Source organism: Asparagus officinalis, chromosome 2 (genome assembly GCF_001876935.1).
Source record: "Asparagus officinalis chromosome 2, Aspof.V1, whole genome shotgun sequence".
NCBI classification, from domain to species: Eukaryota; Viridiplantae; Streptophyta; class Magnoliopsida; order Asparagales; family Asparagaceae; genus Asparagus; species Asparagus officinalis.
The window spans coordinates 10362414-10383487 of record NC_033795.1 but is presented as its reverse complement, the minus strand read 5'-3'; the positions used below and the strand labels follow the sequence as shown (position 1 = coordinate 10383487).

The 21074-nt window shown below is 34.6% G+C and overlaps 1 protein-coding gene across 1 annotated transcript; it reads left to right on the top strand.

The window, feature by feature from the left end:
- Positions 16901-20868, top strand: LOC109830217 (AB hydrolase superfamily protein YfhM-like). Its single transcript, XM_020397411.1, has 4 exons — positions 16901-17069; positions 19606-19985; positions 20079-20314; positions 20407-20868. The coding sequence occupies exons 1-4, from the start codon at positions 16991-16993 to the stop codon at positions 20660-20662; spliced, it is 951 nt and encodes a 316-aa protein (XP_020253000.1). The 5' UTR covers positions 16901-16990; the 3' UTR covers positions 20663-20868.

Genomic DNA, 21074 nt, shown 5'->3' with positions numbered 1-21074 from the left:
GTGACAGTGGGCGGGCCGGCGGGCGAGGCGGTGGGGAGGTGGCGAGTGGCCCGGCGGCCGACGAACCAAAGGCGGCGGGCGACGATGAATGTCGGTACCAGACAAAGTTGCGGCAGAGTTGGCCCGGGGAAATATTCAGACTTATTTCAAAGATCTATTAATAAAACCTAAAGAGTTTTTGGACTAAAGCTGGGAGAATTTTGGCTCTATACATTGCTTAATGAGTATCCTATAACAAGATCTATTAATAAAGTCCAGCCATGGCACCACTTCAATTTTTTTTCTTGACACTTCCCATGGGACCTTGCTCCTCGCAATGCTAGGGCTCGTGAGCCCGCATGATGAGTTACGTCATCACTGATCTTGATCAATGACGAAGAATTAATAATGGAATATATGAGGACCGGATACTGGCAGGGTAACGACCGAGAATCCAACGCGCGCTCGATTTAGTTTAGACCTGTGCACGCGTTGATTTGAAGTAATTCTGAAGAAGGTAATCGCTGAGTCTTTTCGAAATCTCGAAAGAAAGGTCTCGTTGTTGATTACTAAGCCACTGAAAGTGGTTTTTTGCTTGTGTGGGGTGTGTGTGTGTGGAACAATCGTGGCGGATATGCGTCTTTGTCGAGAGATGTTTGCTGTCGGTTACTTAATTAGGAGGACGATGAAACAGTTGATTTTTTTGGGTAAATTACAAGAAACTCGCTTTATCGTATACTGGTATTTGAAGAAATTCATTTGTGAGTTGGTTAAGTTTGAGAGCCGAGAGAAATCCGCTGGCTTAGTGCTTATTAGAGCCGAATTTTCAAGAGAATCAAAAGCCAAAAGTAAGCCGGCCCATCAATATGTTTTCAGCGTAACGAGAACTGGTAGCGGAACCCAACCATCCACAGTGGACTGCGAATTTGCATGAGCGTCGAATTGTTAAACCCTCCACCTCACCCTGCTGTACCAGGGATATAGAAGAGGTCACCAAATAAAACTAGTTTATTTTTACTTTGCATGGAGCGGCAAAGTTTACCCCTCAATTTCACTGTTCACTACTCCCAAAGTACGTTTTTTTAATTACTTTGATCCCCGAGATTCAATTCCACGAAACTTTCAATCACATGTCACATTTAATAACCAGAGATTCAATCGGACCAGTCGTTGACTTGGTGGAGGTCGCGGGATATCCCCGATGGTCCGGGCAGTACTAGTCAAAATTTGTTAGCCAATAGCATAACAGTCCCTTAGAATCGTGAAAGAGTGTATATCATTGTGGAAAAACTGGGTTGTGATGAAAAGAGGGTTGTTGTATCGCCTGTTTCGACGTTTTTTCTTATTTTATCTCTTAACCTGAAATGACAATAATAGAAGCTGATGTGGGTGATCGGGTAACTCCCCGCACAGTTTCTGGGGATGTCGCTAGGAGCTGGAAGAAGCACAAATCAAATGAAGATGGCCTGGCTTTGTGGCGAACAATTTATTGTTAATAAGACATTGTATGCAGACCGAAGTAGATGTTGGTGAGGGCAAATAGTTATGTAAGTCAGATAAATGGGATGGTAAAATATAACAAGTAGGGTCACTATATAAATGGTCAAACTAGTTTGACCAAAATGGTGTTTTCAAAACACATTTGAAAAAGAAACAACATGACATGATGTTTTTTTTACAAAAACACAACAAAAAACACATTGATTACCAAACACATTAAAATGTCTGGACTCCTCTTATAAAGAAGATTCTCCACTATGGAGTGTCCTTGCGCAAAGACATTGAACACAATCAAACCAAGATCCAGATCTCAAAATTAGTAAATTCAAAGAGAACCTTTAATATACCATAGAGAGAAAATGAAAAAACAAAGACGACGAATACTCACTCAGTATCCAATGTCACATTAAGTAACCAAACCGAACCAAATTTTTGTTAGCCCACCCTTTTCGACCCCCCACCGAAAGTAGCCTAACAAAACAAAAGGTGGGCCCCACAAAAGTGGGTCCTACTAATAAAATATTATTAGTGGTAGGGCCCGCTAACAATATTTTATTAGTGCATAGTGTCTGTTAGGTCTCATGTTATGAGCCTACATCTTCTAATCTTGTTTTGATGATTACAAACAATTCCTAATGTTGTTTTGTCTAGTGTTTGTGTTTCTTATTAGGTATTCTAGACAAACAACGAGGTTGGAGGATAGATGGAATCAAGCATTCACGATCATATCCAATGGAGGTTGACGGAATAGTGGTTGAAGCCTACGCAATTCTAAGTTAAAGATACAAGTTCAAGATTCATCTGCAAGATTACCAAGTCAAGCTTATTGAAGATCAAGATTGCTTGGGTATATTTAGTTTAGATTTATATTATGTGTGTTCAATACTTTAAGCTCAATATCATATACACACACTTTTTAGTTTTGGTTTCTATGTATATATAGCTTTATATATACATACAAGTTTTTTAGTTTCTATGTGTATATATATAGTTAAATATATATACATAAATATTTTTGGGTTTCCATGTTTATAAATATGAGATTACATATTTCATACTTATTATTGTATTTTAGAAAATATTGCATAGAATATGCATATTTATGAAAATATTATATTTTTAGTTTATAGACTTCATAACAATATTTTATATCCTTTATTAAGTCTATAAGAACGTTTGAAAATGTTTCAAAGTTGTGTTTATGTCAAAACATCAAATTTCATATATATCAACTTTTCATGTTTTGGACATACTTGCAAAATACATGAGTTTTTACAATTGTGAAATGCAATTTGAAAATTTTCTTCATTTACATGTTTATATTCATATATACAAACATTTTTTCAAGTTATACTAATTTTGGAGTTGTTTTGTTATTTTCAATTGAATTTACAAAAACGAGTTTTCAGAAGTTTTTCAGAAACTGTTTATCTGTGTTCAAACATTTATTTCTCTCAACTGGGAAAGGATTTTTCAGAAATTATTTCTTTAACATGTTCATCTACATGTATAGAACCTGACCTCAAAATTTCATGATTTTTTAAGTTGATTTACTATTTTTAATTGATTTTACAAAGTCAGATATGCAAAATTTCAGAACTGTCAAAATCTGGAAAATGGTTGTGCGCGTTTGCTACAGTGCCGGTCGACCGCAGTGAACAGTGTGGTCGACCGTCTTTTTTCCAAAAATCTTTTTCCCTATTGTGAACAGTGCTGGTCGACTGCTACAGTAGCCACGTCTCTAGCAGTCGACCGCCATATTACCGTTGCTATAGTAACGAGTAGTTTTTGGGCTGGGCTGATTTTTTGTCTTTTAGTGGTTTTTTGGGGTTTTTGGGATTGTTTTATTCTACCCTATATATACCACTTTGCCATAACTATTTTTAACTAACCAAGAATATTTTAAACAAGTTTAACAATGGTTTAAAGTTTGTTTTAGTTTGTTTTAAAGAGTGTTTAAGAGTTTTGTTTGCGAAGAGAATTTCACAAGAGCAAGTGGAGATCATCTATTGTGTTTGAGCATCCAACTCTTCTCCCTCTTTCTCTTGATCTATAGAGAAGTTTTTCTAAACTCTATTTCTAACAATTTATATATTTGAATTTAATTTCCATAAGCTAGATTTATATTGAGTTTAGTTTTGATTTATTTATCTCTTTGTTCACACACAACCTATTGAGCTTATTGTATTTATATTCATAGTATAATTTGGGTTGTGGGTTTGTGACTTAGAGTGTGAGCTTATATTGTGTTCTCACCTTGTTTAGAGAACAATCATTTGTTGAGTACCTAAATTATGAGAATCACTTTGTAATACACTAGTACACCAAGAGGAGTGTGTGGTGAGAGACGGGATCGTCCCAATAGGAGTGGGGTAGGTGATAATGCCTAGAGGTAGGTTGTAGTTTCTAACACTTGAGGGAGACACGGACTAGAGACCAACACTTGAGGTGATAGTTAGTGTAGTTACATTGTGAGTGTGGATTGTAAAGTTTTCGGTTAGCTAGAAAACCGTATTGTGAGGTGTAAATGTTTTTCGGGTAAACGTAGAAAACCCGGTGTGATAGTGGAGATCTCCTCGAGGTGAGGAGGGGAGACGTAGGTCGTGGGGACCGAACTCCGTGATCATATCGTTTGTTTGAGTTTGCATTGGCGCACTTATTTTTGTGTTTATCATTATATCGCCTTTGTCAATTGCTCATTGTTTATATTGCCCACTATCTTATTTATCTTGTTTATAGATTGTTTACTCTTGAGTGTTTTGTATATCCTTGCATATATCTCATAGTATATATTATTGCTAGGATATAGCCCTTTGTTCATATTGCATATTCTTGCTCATATCATATTGTATATCTATCTTACAAGAATAATTCTTGAATAATTCTAGGGTTCTTTCCTAGTAGCATTAGGGTCTAACAATTGGTAGCAGAGCTTGATGCTCTTTGATTTAAGGTCTAATCGCCTTGAGTTAAAGATCCAAGTTATCTTTTTATGCTAATCTAGTTTTGAGATTTATTGGTATCTTGCTTGCATATTTTTATAAATTTTGAATATGAATGATGCATCTTGTTTAGGCTATGATCCTAGTGTTGCTCCAAAATATAGAAACTTCTCTTATGCTCAATGGTGCTTTAGATTTAAAATATTTGTTAAATCTAAAAATATTAATTTATGGGAAGTTATTAACAATGCTTATATTGTGCCCACATTGGAGAAATCCAAATGGAGCAAACATGATAAGAAGATGTTTACAATGAACAAGTTAGTGTTAGAATTCATGCTTAATGTTTTTGAACAATGTATTTCTAACGAACTTGCTCATTTTGATAGTGCTTACACAATATGGAAACTTTTTGAAGCACATCAAGGTGACTTGGAGGAGATTCGACACGTCGTGGCGGAATTGACTTCAAGTAATAATGGAGCATCATGCACACGTCCACTAGGGGATAACCCTAGTGTGGTAAACGAGTCCGAATCTGAATATGATTTATCTTTTGATGAACTCACCTGTGCTAGTGAAAAATTATTGCATGCCTATAACAAATTGCATAAAAATTTTATTGATTTACAAAGCAAGCATGAAGGTTTAAAATCCGATCATGAGAAGTTAGCTTCCAAATTTGATATCATTTCTCAAGAGAATGATGCTCTTAAAGGAAAATAATAATATGCTAAATTTGGAAAATAATAATTTGAAATTGGATATTGCTAACTTGACTCATGACAAAAATAATACCATGTTAGAAGTAAAGAACATAAAAAATAATACTGCTTCTTTCATAAATGACTATTTATGTTCTACTTTTAATAAAAATACATATGTGCCTAATAATGATGAGCTGAATCTTGTTAAAAACCGCATTTCATCTTTAGACTCAACTCTTGTTACATGCATGGATAATCATAAGAAACTTATGAATATGTGTGCTAAGTCTCATGCTACTACATCTAGACATCTCATACATCATGCACACATGTATAGCAAAATTTACAAGTGTTCAAATTGCGGCCGAAAAGGCCATATTGCTAAATTTTGCTATGATGCACATAAACTTACAAAGACTAATATTAATGCTCCTTGTGCATCTCATAAGGCTTCTTCATCACATACACATTCACATGCTCATTCTCATAAAGTTCATCATAAGCATGCTAATGTGTATCATTATGATTTTTATGGTAGAGTTGGTCACTTAGCTAAATTTTGTTTTGATTTGCGAAAAGCTTCTAAATCGCAAAATATTTCAAGTAGACCAACATTGTTTCAAAATATTTCACATCTACAAAATAATCTTAAAAGACCATCTATGTTTGCAAATGTTTCTTGTGCACATGTTTATGGTCAACAAAATCAAATGAGCCTCTTTCATTGCACTTATTGCAATCGGAAAGGTCATTTACATAATTTTTGCTTTGACCGTGTTCGTGCACCACATGCGCCCAAATAGGTTCATAACCCTAGGGCTTTGAGCTTGAATGATAGGAGTCATGTCTCTAACTAATCCGGCACCAAGAATGCTTGGGTGCCAAAATCTTTTTAAACCAATAATTTTATTATTTTTTATTTTTCATGTCATGGTTTTGAAAAACATGTTTTGAAAATTATGTTTTAAATTTTTTTATGAAAACAATTTTTCTTTGATCAATTCTTTTGTTTTCATGATTATTAGTTTTGATTTTTGTTGAGATGTTTTTATTTATATAACCACCAGATTTATTGGGTGTTTATTCCTAAATCTTGTTAACCGGGTGCTAAAATATTTATATGGGTTGGAACAAGCGTAAGAGCTTGATATATTGTTGCCTCTCTTGCATTTTGTCAAAATTTTTTTTGATTCGTTGCTTTGAATTCATTATATAGCACAAATAGATGATTCAAATTTTAAATATGCTTTATAATGTATTCTATATGTGGTTTGATCAAGTTTTACAAAGAAGATTTCTTTTATTGATCAAACATCATTTTGGGTTTAAATCTTGATTTATGATTTTATTTGAGTGATTTTTTTTCATTTGAAAACCTTTTCCATGATTCTCATGTTTTCTTTCCTTTGATTTCATAAATCTAATTTTACATTATTTTTATGTTTGAGTAATGAGACACTATTTTCATATTGATATATTTATATGTGTTCTCATTGTTCTTTTGTATGTGAGTTTTGTTTAGCATGCTTTCATCTATGCTTGCTCACATATATTTGCCTTGGTCATTAATGCATATATTCCATAAGGCATTTTGATAAGGAGAGCCATTCCCTATATTTGTTTTATACTCATCGTGCTTATTTGTAGGGAGAGCTTTCGCTCTCTTATTCTTTTGTTTCCCCATTTTGATATTGTCAAAGGGGGAGAAACAAGTGGATTGTGAGTATATTTTAAGAGTATTGTGCTTTATTGCTTATCTTATATACTTTTTGTGTAGATTGTTTGTCATCATCAAAAGGGGGAGATTGTTAGGTCTCATGTTATGAGCTTACATCTTCTAATCTTGTTTTGATGATTACAAACAATTCCTAATATTGTTTGTCTAGTGTTTGTGTTTCTTATTAGGTATTCTAGACAAACAACGAGGTTGGATGATGGATGGAATCAAGCATTCACGATCATATCCAATGGAGGTTGGCGGAATAGTGGTTGAACCCTACGTAATTCTAAGTTAAAGATACAAGTTCAAGCTTTATCCGCAAGATTACCAAGTCAAACTTATTAAAGATCAAGATTGCTTGGGTATTTTTAGTTTAGATTTATATTATGTGTGTTCAATACTTTAAGCTCAATATCATATACACACACTTTTTAGTTTTGGTTTCTATGTATATATAGCTTTATATATACATACAAGTTTTTTAGTTTCTATGTGTGTGTGTGTATATATATATATATATATATATATATATATATATATATATATATAGAGAGAGAGAGAGAGAGAGAGATTAATGGGTATCCTTGTCATAGGAGGGGATTTCCTCTTATGACGCGCTCTAAAATCACATGATTGAGCGACATTGTGGATGGATCCGCCGTTGAACTTGATCTACATATTCTAAAACCGCAACACACCAAGTTTGGGGTGAACCGTCGTCGTTTGACCCTTCATCAACTCGTATCAATTTTAACGTTTTGAATGAATAGAACTTTCACATGGCTCGATGGAGGGTCAAACGACGACGGATTCACCCCAAACTTGGTGTGTTGGGGTTTTAGAATATGTAGATCAAGTTCAACGGAGGCGATCATCCATAATGTCTCTCATCATGTGATTTTAAAGGCGTCAAGGAGGAAATCCCTCCTATGAACAAGGATACCCATTAATCTATATATATATATATATATATATATACATAAATGTTTTTGGGTTTCCATGTTTATAAATATGAGATTACATATTTCTTATTTATTATTGTGTTTTAGAAAATATTGCATAGAATATGCATATTTGTGAAAATATTATATTTTTAGTTTATAGGCTTCATAACAATATTTTATATCCTTTATTAAGTCTATAAGAATGTTTGAAAATGTTTCAAAGTTGTGTTTATGTCAAAACATCAAATTTCATGTATATCAACTTTTCATGTTTTGGACATACTTACAAAATACATGAGTTTTTACAATTATGAAATTCAATTTGAAAATTTTCTTCATTTACATGTTTATATTCATATATACAAACATTTTTCCAAGTTTTACTAATTTTGGAGTTGTTTTGTTATTTTCAATTGAATTTACAAAAACGAGTTTTCAGCAGTTTTTTAGAAACTGTTTATCTGTGTTCAAACATTTATTTCTCTCAACTGGGAAGTGATTTTTCATAAATGTTTTCTTTAATATGTTTATCTACATGTCTAGAACTTGCCCTAAAAATTTCATGATTTTTTAAGCTGATTTACTATTTTTAATTGATTTTACAAAGTCAGATACGCAAAATTTCAGAACTGTCAAAAACTGGAAAATGGCTGTGCACGTTTGCTACAGTGCCAGTCGACCACAGTGAACAGTGCGGTTGACAATATTTTTTCCAAAAACTTTTTCCCCTGTAATAAACAGTGTTGGTCGACCGCTACAGTAGCCACGGTCGACCGCCATATTACCGTTGCTACAGTAACGACTAGTTTTTCGGCTGGGCTAATTTTTTATCTTTTAGTGGTTTTTTGGGATTTTTAGGATTGTTTTCTTCTACCCTATATACACCAATTTGTCATAACTATTTTCAACTAACCAAGAATGTTTTAAACAAGTTTAACAATGGTTTAAAGTTTTTTTTAGTTTGTTTTAAAGAGTGTTTAAGAGTTTTGTTAAAAGAGAATTTCACAAGAGCAAGTGGAGATCATCTATTGTGTTTGAGCATCCAACTCTTCTCCCTCTTTCTCTTGATCTATAGAGAAGTTTTTCTAAACTCTATTTCTAACAATTTATATATTTGAACTTAATTTCCATAAGCTAGATTTATATTGAGTTTAGTTTTGATTTATTTATCTCTTTGTTCACACACAACCTATTGAGCTTATTGTATTTACATTCATAGTATAATTTGGGTTGTGGGTTTGTGACTTAGAGTGTGAGCTTATATTGTGTTCTCACCTTGTTTAGAGAACAATCATTTGTTGAGTGCCTAAATTGTGAGAATCACTTTGTAATACACTAGTACACCAAGAGGAGTGTGTGATGAGAGACGGGATCGTCCCAATAGGAGTGGGGTAGGTGATAATGCCTAGAGGTAGGTTGTAGTTCCTAACACTTGAGGGAGACACGGGCTAGAGACCAACACTTGAGGTGGTAGTTAGTGTAGTTACATTGTGAGTGTGGATTGTAAAGTTTTCGGTTAGTTAGAAAACTGTATTGTGAGGTGTAAACATTTTTTGGATAAACGTAGAAAACCCGGTGTGATAGTGGAGATCTCCTCGAGGTGAGGAGCGGAGACGTAGGTCATGGGGACCGAACTCCATGATCATATCGTTTGTTTGAGTTTGCATTGGCGCACTTATTTTTGTGTTTATCATTATATCGCCTTTGTCAATTGCTCATTGTTTATATTAGCCACTATCTTATTTATCTTGTTTATAGATTTTTTACCCTTGAGTGTTTTGTATATCCTTGCATATATCTCATAATATATCTTATTGCTAGGATATAGCTCTTTGTTCATATTGCATATTCTTGCTTATATCATATTGTATATCTATCTTGCAAGAATAATTCTTAAATAAGTTTTAATTGGCATTTAAATCAGAGTAGATTAGCATAAACCCTATTCACCCCATTAGGGTTCTTTCCTAGTGGCATTAGGGTCTAATAGTGTCTCCCAAACACTATAAATAGGGCATAAACTCTTAGGGGGTGTTAGTCAATTGGGACATTTTCATGCAAAATGGGATAATTGTTAAAATAGAATAATTTTTCGCTAGTGGGATATTTTAGTGGGATAAATAGGAACAATTTTATGAAGCCAGATATTTTAATAATATAACGTGGGATAAATTTTTATAATCATGAAATATATATTAATACATTTTAAAGATATAAATACTATTTATGTATTTTAAACTTAATATTATTGATTGATAATTGCTTACAAGAATGTTCTTTACTATTAAACAGCTTTTGGTTAGACTATAAGATATTGGCAATTATTATTATAATGATGGTGATAACTATAATAGAAAAGAAGTAAAGAAAAAAAGAAATATAAAAAATAAAAAATAAAAAATAACAAAAATATGAGTTCTAGTTTTTTACCACCTAGTTTCAAGCTAAAACTTAGAATAATTTGAGAGACTAGAACTCTCATTTTTGTATAGAAAAATAAAAAAAGTAGGATAATTTTATACCATTATTCCAATTCTAGTTTTATTAGAGTTCTACTTGACTAATACTGTAAAATTTTGTTCTAGTTTTAGTTCTATGTGACTAACACCTTAAAATTTTATCTCACATATTATCCCAGTTCTAATTTTAAGTTCTAGGTGACTAACCCCCCTTAAGGAAAAACTCATCCCAGAAATAACTCCTCTCATAGAAGAGTAAGAGAGAAAACACAGAAAGAGATTGTGAGAGTTCTTGAAGTGTATATGATCAAGAAAGGATGTTCTCTTTGATCTATTCTTTTGGGATATAAAAGAATTTGGCGTCGTCATTGCACCGTGGAGTAGCTCTGAAGGAGTGAACCACGTATATCTGTGAGTATTGTGATTGATTTATTGTGCCTTTATTGTGTGTATTACGTCTCCGTTCGAGACGTTATTGTTGGTGTGTACCCTAACAACTAGTATCAGAGCCTGACTTAGAGTATATATATCTACTTATCGTATGTTCTGTGACTGTCACTAAAAGTGGATCCTCCACATCAAAAAATAAGTTAAATTATTATTTACTCTTTTAAGTCATTGGGCACTATTCACGTGTACGACACTATTCACAAATACGATATTATTCACAAATACGGTTCGAGAAAGACGTAATCTTTCGCCATGAGATCTACAGTTGAAGACAATAGGCTTCGAATTGATAAATTCGGCGGCCAAAATTTTAGGTATTAGAGGATGCAAATAAAAGACTATTTGTACCAGAAGGATCTCTTCCTACCCCTCCAAGGAGAGGCGGGGAAACCTGAGAAAATGGACGACGATAAGTGGAAGGTGCTCAATCGTAAAACACTTACCACCATCAAGCTCAACCTTCACCAGCATGTGACTTACAACGTCTCGCATGCGACCACCACCAAGGAGTTGATGGAGGCCTTGGAGGCGCTGTATAATAAGCCGTCTACTTCAAATAAGGTGTACCTGATGAAGAAGCTGTTCAATCTAAAGATGCAACAAGGAGCTCGCGTGGCGGACTTCTTGAACGAATTTCAGGCTGTGGTGCAACAACTTGCTGCAGTAGATCTCAAGTTCGCCAATGAGATCCAAGCTCTTCTGCTACTTTATTGTCTACCAGATTCATGGGAGAATATGGTGATGGCAGTGAGCAACGCCAATGACAATGATAAGATGAAGCTCGACACAGTGATTGGGGCAATTCTGGATGAAAAATCTCGCCGCAAAGTCTCAGGAGCTAAGACCTCTAGCAGTGGGAGTGCTCTGCATGTTGAAGCACGAGGGCGTGCGCAGAAGAAGGGTAGGGGACGACGAGGCCAATCGAAATCCAGAGGGAAGTCTAAAGGGCTAAACCCAACTATAAGCACGAAGAGCAATTAATTTTCCGCATATCTAAATGTTCATAATGAACATGAGTTAGCGGGCTGAGGGCATAATACAAATCCAATAATAAAAACCACAAGTAATTTCACACATGCTATATGGTTGGAGTCTGCCAACTCCACAATCAAATCGGCTATCCTTTTGCGTGTGTCCCACATTTTCTTCTTATCTTTATTTTCATCTTTTTTTTCTCGACTTTCCTCTTCTTTCTCTTACCGGCCTTCTTCTCCTCCTCCTTCTCTGCTTGGATCTTTTTACATTAATACACATGCTTTGTATGTATAGTATTAGGCGCTCGACCATCCATTACAACCCTATTTCCAGTCTTCGGCAATCCAGTTATTTCATGCACATCAAGAACACTAAACACAATATTTTTTGCCCCTATCCTGAATGAGCTATGCTCTGGATTAAATGCATGAAGCAAGCAATCGATTGCAACTTGTTCATTATGTATAGCAAGTAGATTAATGAAGTGGATAAAATGGGTTTGACGGAGGGCTTCATAATGATTATCATTTAGCAAAGGTCTTGAACGATTATTCACCAAATCACAAAATACCCCAATATTTGAAGGCAATCTTAACTCTGCAACATTTTTCCTACAAAAAGAATATATCAATCAAAACGAATGACCCTTATAAATGTAAAATTTAAAAGTTCGTAAAGCAAAGTGATAAAGCAAGGTGATATGATGTGATCTTAATGTTTAGAAATGAGCATTAACTATAGCATCTATATTACATTGTGGACTTCAGAATGTAAATGCATATTGCTCTACTTTGAGTACATAACTCTTGTTCTGGCTATTTTGGCAAAAGCATTAACTCTTCATCCCAATTATTTATTACTGGGAATAAATGTTTAGAAACTAATCTTTTTACCAATCTATACTTACAAACGTATCTATGGATCCAAATATTCAGATTCAGTTTCATTACTTACAAGTAAAAACATAAGAAATTATTAAAATTCATGAGATAACAATAATTTTAGATAAATTAAAATTTACTTACTTAGTAGCCTTAGTCTTCGATTGGGAAGAACCCTTCGATTTACTTCTGCTTGACATCTCAGACAACCTATTGACAAATATTTTAAAAAATACAATATAATTATGAATATCCCAGCGGCAGGTTCCTAAAACCCCTAAATCCCCATTTCTCGTCGTCTTAAAGAAAAATGAGATCTTAGAATATAATGGAAGAATAACAAACCATCATGATCAATCGCGAACCTAAAACCCCTTCAAAAGACCTAAATTGACATTTCCCACGTATTCGAAATCACCAAAACCCTAATCGTGAATCTGATATAAATCAGAAATAACTGCAATAAACTGCAGGATGTCGATGAGTAGATAGGAGAATAGAATGAGAGATCGAGAAATTACCAAAAATTTTGAGCAAATTAGGAAGGGATTATGAGAGCTCCAAAATTCTAGCTCAAGATTCGTGTGTTACTCGCTTGATTTGCTAAGAATTTGATGTGCTCTACCTCTTCAACACCCACCAAAATTCCCCTAAATGTCCTCCGCTTTCAGATCCGTGCAGCCGCTGCCCGTTGTCGCTTGCCGTCGATCCCAACTCCTTTCGCCATCGGTGATCCTTAACCAGAGATCTCCTCGCCGGAACCCTAGTCTCTACCGATCTCTTTGAGAAAGTGAAACGGAAGAGAGAGAGGGGGGGATGGGTTATATTTTGGGGATGAAGGGTAGTTTAGGAATTTTTAATTTATTAGGTAAATACAGTACCCAAAATGGGTGTATTATACATGTTGGGTTTTTAAATAAGTGGGATGAGATACAATGAGTCTATTGGTGTTTGGAAAAGTGAGTGAGTTTCTAAATAAGTTCAGGTAAAACTTTGGGTTAAAAGAGATTTTTCCCTTATACTAGTATTGTGTACGTGCTTGCACGTAGGCACACTTGTTGATCAATTTTTTGGAATTCTTTTGGTTCTATTAGGTTAGAAAGTGAATAGTTATTAAGATATTATAGTAATTAATAAAGAATTAATATTTATTCAATGAAATGAGACTTCATGCATAAAGATTAAATGAGTATATTTGTAGGAGGTTATGAATAAGTTATTTTTATCGAAAACAATAACTCTCTACATAGAAAATTAGCTTACATATGTTTCTATTATAAAATATAAAGTACTTGTAAAGCAAGAAGCTCAAGTATATTTACATGAGAGAGAGGGATGTCATTTTGAAATTATTTTTCTAAAAATTATTAAACCTCCTCTAGTTTATTATTAGCTCTTAGAGTCCCCCAATTTATATCTCTAAAATTGCATTTCAAGGGTATTAAGTGCTAGTATACTGAGGAGGATTTAGTGCAACTCAAGATATAGAAGAGGGAATTATTAAATTTTTCATATTTGTTATAATAATGCAATTTACAAATGGTTAATGGAGAAATGGGTAACCCTTCATGAGTGAGTTCCTTATTGAATGAGGGTTAAGAAGACAGTGGAATGATGAAAAGTTGACGACTTTTCATATTACTGTAATGTTATATTATATATTTATTTATTTGAATTGGTAAATAAATAACTTTTTACTCATATTATATTTGATAATTGCACATATTTAATAATTCATATAAATATTATATATTAATGTGATATCAATATATATTATAATTATCATACATTAACTATTATACTCAAATAGTAGATTAATAGCAGAAAATTGATAATACTCTTAAAATTGTAGTAGTAATCCCTTCTATAAGCATCCTCAGGACCAACTAACTATATCATTTTCTAAATTGATCTTCCTGAACTTTCTATTTGTCCTTTACAACCCAATAATATCAATGTATTACCTTAGTGACCATAGGACGAAAATTAACCCTTTACACATATAGAGTGAAAGCAATTACACTTATAATGCATTGTCATGGACAAAGCTTTCTTTATCCCGAGAATAACCATAATGCATTAAGAGATTCAACCAGATTATACAACCAATTTAGCATATTTACAAACATGCCTAGGAGTTGGAAACCAATTTACATGCTTAGGCAAAAACATATATGAAGATGGAAGGGGGAAAAACCAATTAGTTTATGATTGAAATAGCTGCAGATTTTGATAAAATATAGGGCATTTTTGGAAGAAATATTTTAACATCCAACACACTTTTATAATAGTAATTTATTTATATAGTGATTTATGGAAGAGGAATAGTTGTAACGTTTTTTTATTATTAGTGTGTAATGTCAAGACTTAGTGGGGGAATGTTATTAGTGAGTGGTTAAATGAAATTTGATGGTAATAAATAGGGAGGTTATGAAATATTAAGTATGTATACATCTTAATGTATGTATGTATGGATGTGCTAGAGATGTATGCATGTATGTGTTTTGGAGGGTATTTTTGGAAGAAATGTTTTAACATGGCAACACACTTTTATAATAGTATTAGATTTATTAGATATTCTCTGTTTGGTAACTTGATGCCCTGTTTGGATGGAGGGTAGAGAGGGGGAGGGGAAGAGAAAATTATTTTTCACCTTGTTTGGGAGTTTTCTTAAGGGGGTAGAGAGGGGTAAGGAAGGGGAAAGGAATAAGGGAGGAAGGAATAAGGGGAAAATTGCCGCCTCCCCCCCCCCCCCCCCTCCGCCGCGCTCCGAGCTTCGGAACGGTAGAGGGAGGGGAACGGAACTGGGAAAATTCACAGCAATTTGATATGTCGATATTTCCCTTCATCAACAAAATAAATCCAGGGTTGTGATGTAAACCCTACTCTTCCATCTCTTTTCCATTTTCTGCAGCCGCCATCCTCTCTCCGCGCGCTCTCCCACCCGCGCTCTCTTTCCCCGCGCCGTCGTCTTTTTCTCCTCGTCGGAGTTCTCTACTCAATTCCTATTGCTGACATCCTCCTTCAAGTAAGCAGCCATCCCTCTATTTTTTATCTCAGTTTCTGATTTTTTTATTCAAAGTTGTAATTTTTTTCTGGTAAATTAGGATTAGGCCTTTTCGATGGAGTTACTACTCATTTGGAGGGTTTTCTAGTGGCGGCCTTGCAGTTGGTGGACTCGTGAAGCTTTAATTGGTTAGTAGCTGGTAATGGAAATTGTTCTATGCCTTTGATTTTTTAGGGTTTTCGATTATTTTACTTTGAATCTATATCAATTGGCTTCAGTGCAACATTGCCGGAGAGAGCAAATGGCTACATGTGTTATAAAAGAGTATTGAAATTTACATACATGATAAGCTAATTTGTGTATAGTAATAAGAGCTTCAAAATTTATCATTAGTTTGTGTATATAATTAACGTTTTTTAATTTTCTATCCTAATTGTGTTATTTTCATATCCTCACATAGATAATGGATGAAGCATGAGTCAAATTTCAACATGCATGCCATTGTGCAATTGGATATGTTCTTTGTGTGATTGCTTATTGGTTCATACAACAAAGAGAAAATAGAAGGAGATTAAATAGTGAACCCCAAGAACCTAGAGAAGTAACTAATATGGTGCGAAAAATATTATCATAAAGGGTTGTATATAGGCTTTTTCATCAATTATATGGAATATTGGAGAGAGATTGCAGGCTTAAACGAACTCAAAGAGTTACTATTGAGGAAGAAGTTGCAAAATTTTTGTATATGTTGGGACACAACGTAACTACTCGGGAGGTTAGTAAGATATTTGGATGATCTGGAGAGAGTGTGAGTCGTCATTTTCATAATGTTTTAAGAGCTATGATAGAGTTGGAATATTAGATGGCTATTGTAACTTCTTGTCACTTTTTGGTTATTGTATGTCGATTACAAACTTGTTGCCAATTTATGGAGAATTGCATGTGGCAAAATTGGTTGGAGAATTGTTGTTTATGTTTTGATAAGATAAATCGTGTGTTTTGTCAATTTGAGTTGTGTGTAAAGATTTGATAAGATTATGTGTTATTAGTATAAGGTCATTTGTGTAAATTTACATATATCTCCTTTCCTTCCCTCCCCTCCCCTCCCCTCCCTTATTACTCTTAAACAAATTATATTAATTTCACATTCATTCACTTTACTCTACTCCCAAACAACATATTACAATTTTCTTCCCTGTCCTTCCCTTCCCCTTGTTTACCTTTCATTCTGTTTGGTTAGTAAACTCCCAAACATAGCATAAAACAACATGCCACAATATTCCAGGTGAGATGCTTCTCAAGTAGGTACAAAGCTAGAAAGCTACAAGTCCCATTTGTCTGTAAGATAGCCCCTTACGCAACAAATCCCATTTATTAAGTTGAAGTAGAACTCCATATTCTCCACAAACCACAACCGCACAAATTTATGAGCAAGAGCATAGAGGTGCATCTTTCCGTCGAAATGCAAGAGGCGCTCACCCTCCATGTAGCTCACATTGGCAAGGGTAAGAATCTAATCAACCTTCTTTAGTTCTTCATTCGATAATCAAAGTTCTCGCAATAAAATTCTTTCATTTTTCACAACATTGCAGTTTAATTATATGAAAATCTTGTAAAACTGGACCGTTTTGCGCTACATGAAAAGGAAAGAGGCTAGCTGTAACATGCAATTATCAAACTTTATCCTGATCATTGATGTACAAACGTTGCTTCATTTTTCCTAAAATTCCTCGTAATTTTTTTGCTTTTTTCAAGTTACTTTCAGCCCCCAAAAAATGCAATCTTCAACTTCTAAACAGATCCAATCATAAAACAAACTAAACCACTGTAATCCGAACAGAACCCTCATTTAAACAAAACGGAAAACAAAAAAAAAAAAAGATAAGGGAAAGGTTGCAGATCTCAGCTGAAATAAGGAGCTAGGCACTAGCATTTGAAAGAGGAGAAGCGGACAAACCTCCAGCATCGTCTTGGTTGGCGATGCTGGCGGCGGAGTCCACTGGCCGGCGCCTTGGATCTGATAAGTTTGGGTCGCTGGGACTTTACCTCCTAACAGTTCGAAACTCTGGATAAACCCCAATAAGTTTGGGAATTTCAAAAAGCCGTCAAATGGTTTTGATTATTTTACTTTACCCCCAATGACTACTTTTATGACATTCATGAGATGTTCTCTGCTTGGGAACTTAAAACCTTAAAACCATTATGCTAAGTGAAAAAATCAAACATTTTGTATGTTTTCTAGATTTCCCAAACATATTGGAGGTTTAGTGGCAGAGATACAAACTTTTTAAGAGTCAAGTGGCAGAGATACAAACTTATTAGGGATATGGATAAATGTTTTAGAAACTTCTAGATACTTCAAGGAGCAGGAGATATTGCCTAGCGCCCAAACACGTCGGCAGGCGCCTAACATCAAGTGGGTGTTTTTTAGAGCTGAGGGAGCAAGGATTTTTCTTCAATGGTTCATAATCCTGAGATGAATTTCGATTGACTCTGATCTAATCCATTTTAATCTGACTACTCTCTTCACCTATCGTTATGCTTAAATGAGCAAGGACTAATTACAGTCCGTTACCTTGTGGTATAATGTAATTACATAGATTACCTTGAAGTTTGGGTATCTAAACAAATAACCTTGAGGTTACTAACTTATATTACCGCAATCCAAAATCTAACATTTCTTAACACTGTTTGTTTTTTTACTAACATGTCATAACTAACACAATATGGGAAATCCTAAGGTACCGTTTTTACACTCTGGTATCTCGTGGTATGGTGTAATTGCACCAGTGACCTTGGGGTCTAAGTATCTAGTAAGTTAGCCCTAATTAGTCCCTCAAATTATTTTAAAGAAATTATTCCCTCAAATCTTCAATTATTCTGTCAAATCTTTAAAGCTCCTCATTAGTCCCTCAGATCATTTTATAAAAGGGTTATTTTGATACTAGTCCTTCAAATCGTTTTATAAAAGGGTGATTTTAGTGGTATTTTTTTACAAAGTTGATGATTTGAAGTTAGTTTTGTAAATACTAAGATTTGGGAGTACTTTTACAAATACCTTATTAAGAAACAAATCCTTGAAAGGGTTTTTAGAAATTAATCCCTCAAATCTTCAGTAATTCCATATTTGTTCCTCAACTCTTAAGCAATTTCAAAGGGTTGAGGGACTAATGTGGAATTACTAAAGATTTAAGGGACTGATTTCTATAAACCCTTTCATAGAAGGAATTGTTTCTTAATAGGATTATTTGCATACATTCCTCTTAAATCATGGGTATTGGCAAAAATAACCCCAATTCTTAGTATGTGCAAAATTACCCCTCAGATCATCAACTTTGTGAAAAATACCCCTAAAGTCAACAAATCATCAATTTGGTGCTAAAATTTTGGCTATTTTGTTGATAATTTTTACATTATGGTTATAAATTAACTTATAAAATTGAAAAATAATTGCTAAGTGTAATTTCTTTCAAAATTGATGATTTGAGGGGTATTTTTGCAGATACTTAGATTTGCAGGGTATTTTTTTGCAAGTACACATGATTTGAGCAGTATATTTGCAAATAACCCTTCTTAATAATTCTTTCATCTTGTTTCAATCACTGAACTTTTATGGTCCTCTACATTCCACGTAAGTAGCTTGGATTAAATCCTACCAAACACTGAGAAATTGTGTTGTATAAAAGGGTAATTGTGTTTGTATGAAAGGGCATATTTGTCTTTTCATTTGCAAAGTATTTCTGCATTAGTACTTTCACATTGGCGATCAAATTGAGGGTTATCCTTGTAGATACTCAAACCTTAGCGTTTGCCCATGTAGTTACATCATACTATAGAGTACTTGAATGTAATTAGTCCAATGAGTAATAAACCATTTTTTGATATGGTGAGTCCACATAAAAAAGCCAATGTTTATCTAAGCGCTCTGAAGAGTTAAGCAGGCGGCCTAGGTACCACCTAGATCTACGCGGATGCCTCTAGGGGTGCGCAAATCACTTTTAAAGCAATACTTATTTAAAATCGTTTGAATGTTGTATGCAGAAGGGAAGGGGACAATAGTTTTTCTTCATGGCTTTCCAGAGATATGGTACACATGGAGGCACCAAATGTTGGCTATGGCCGAGGCAGGGTACCGTGCAATTGCCCCTGATTGCCGAGGCTATGGTCTTTCCGAGCAGCCCAAGGGAGAAGGAAATAACAAGTGGGAGGATCTTGTTGACGATCTCCTCGCCATCCTTGACATCCTCCATATCCCCAAGGCTTTCATCGTCGGAAAGGATTTTGGAGCCATACCTGCCTACGACTTTGCACTCAGCAACCCTGATCGCGTCTCAGGTGTTGTGACCTTGGGGATTCCCTTCTCTCCACAAGGATTTGGATTGGATCTCATACCCAAAGGCTTCTACATATGGAGATGGAGGGTAGCAACACAATAATAACCCCCGATGTTTAGCTACTTGAATCTATATATTATTTCAATCAACTTCTGTCGTTTTTTATTCCATCTTTTATAGGAGCCAGGAAGAGCAGAGAACGACTTTGGACGTTTTGATGTTAAGACGGTGATCCGTAAAATTTACATTCTCTTCTCTGGTAGTGAACTTCCCATTGCTGAGGAGGGACAAGAGATCATGGAACTTGTAGAAACAACAACCCCTTTGCCTTCTTGGTTCACAGAAGATGATCTCCAAGCCTATGCAGATCTCTATGAGAAATCTGGTTTCACATATCCTCTACAGATGCCATATCGGTGAGCAAAATTGAAGTACTTCTGTCAGAAGTTTAATTTAAATTGTTGATAGTTTTGGAAGTAATGAAGGTTGTTTTGTTGGAATCCAATAGGTCAATTGATAAGATGAAGAATAATGTGGATCCAAAAGTTAAAGCCCCTGCAATGCTGATCATGGGCGAGAAGGACTACTGTCTAAAGTTTCCAGGGATGGAGGATTATATTAGGGGTGGAATGATTAAACACTTTGTACCAAACTTGGAGGTAGTATTCATGCCTGAAGGTACTCATTTTGTTCACGAACAGTCGCCAGGCGAGGTGAATAAGCTCATCATTGATTTCATCAATAATCATGTTTCAGAAGCTTGAGATAGTGTCTCTCTTGGTTAGCAGCATGCTACCTGAAATAAGTTCTGATTTGAATAAATGTTTTGATGATGCAAAGAAATAGCTAGCCTTTGGCTTGTATGTTAAAAGAAGTACTACTTGCGATTAAGCTGAGAGCTAGCATAATTTATTTTCATGTTTCGGCTGAAACCTAGTTAAGCAAGTCCATCATTTTTCTGGATCTGAAATCACGGTTTCTTTTTGTACTTCATTTTTAGTTTTGCAGCATATTGTGAAAACTGGGAATACTGAATGCAAAACCAAGCAGGATTCTTAAAGAAGTCTGTCGAATGAATACTATAGACATATAGCATAACATACAAATTTCACCATATCACTAATTTTACTTCTATTTATTGTTATCTAATCAAAGCTAGGAAGGCAGATTCAAAGC

Excerpts from the sequence above, each read along its gene's own strand:
- LOC109830217 (XM_020397411.1), top strand. The coding sequence starts at position 16,991 with ATGAGCAAGAGCATAGAGGTGCATCTTTCCGTCGAAATGCAAGAGGCG. Across the intron at positions 19,986-20,078 it reads TCTACATATGGAGATGGAGG|GAGCCAGGAAGAGCAGAGAA; the intron begins GTAGCAACACAA and ends CATCTTTTATAG. Across the intron at positions 20,315-20,406 it reads CCTCTACAGATGCCATATCG|GTCAATTGATAAGATGAAGA; the intron begins GTGAGCAAAATT and ends GGAATCCAATAG.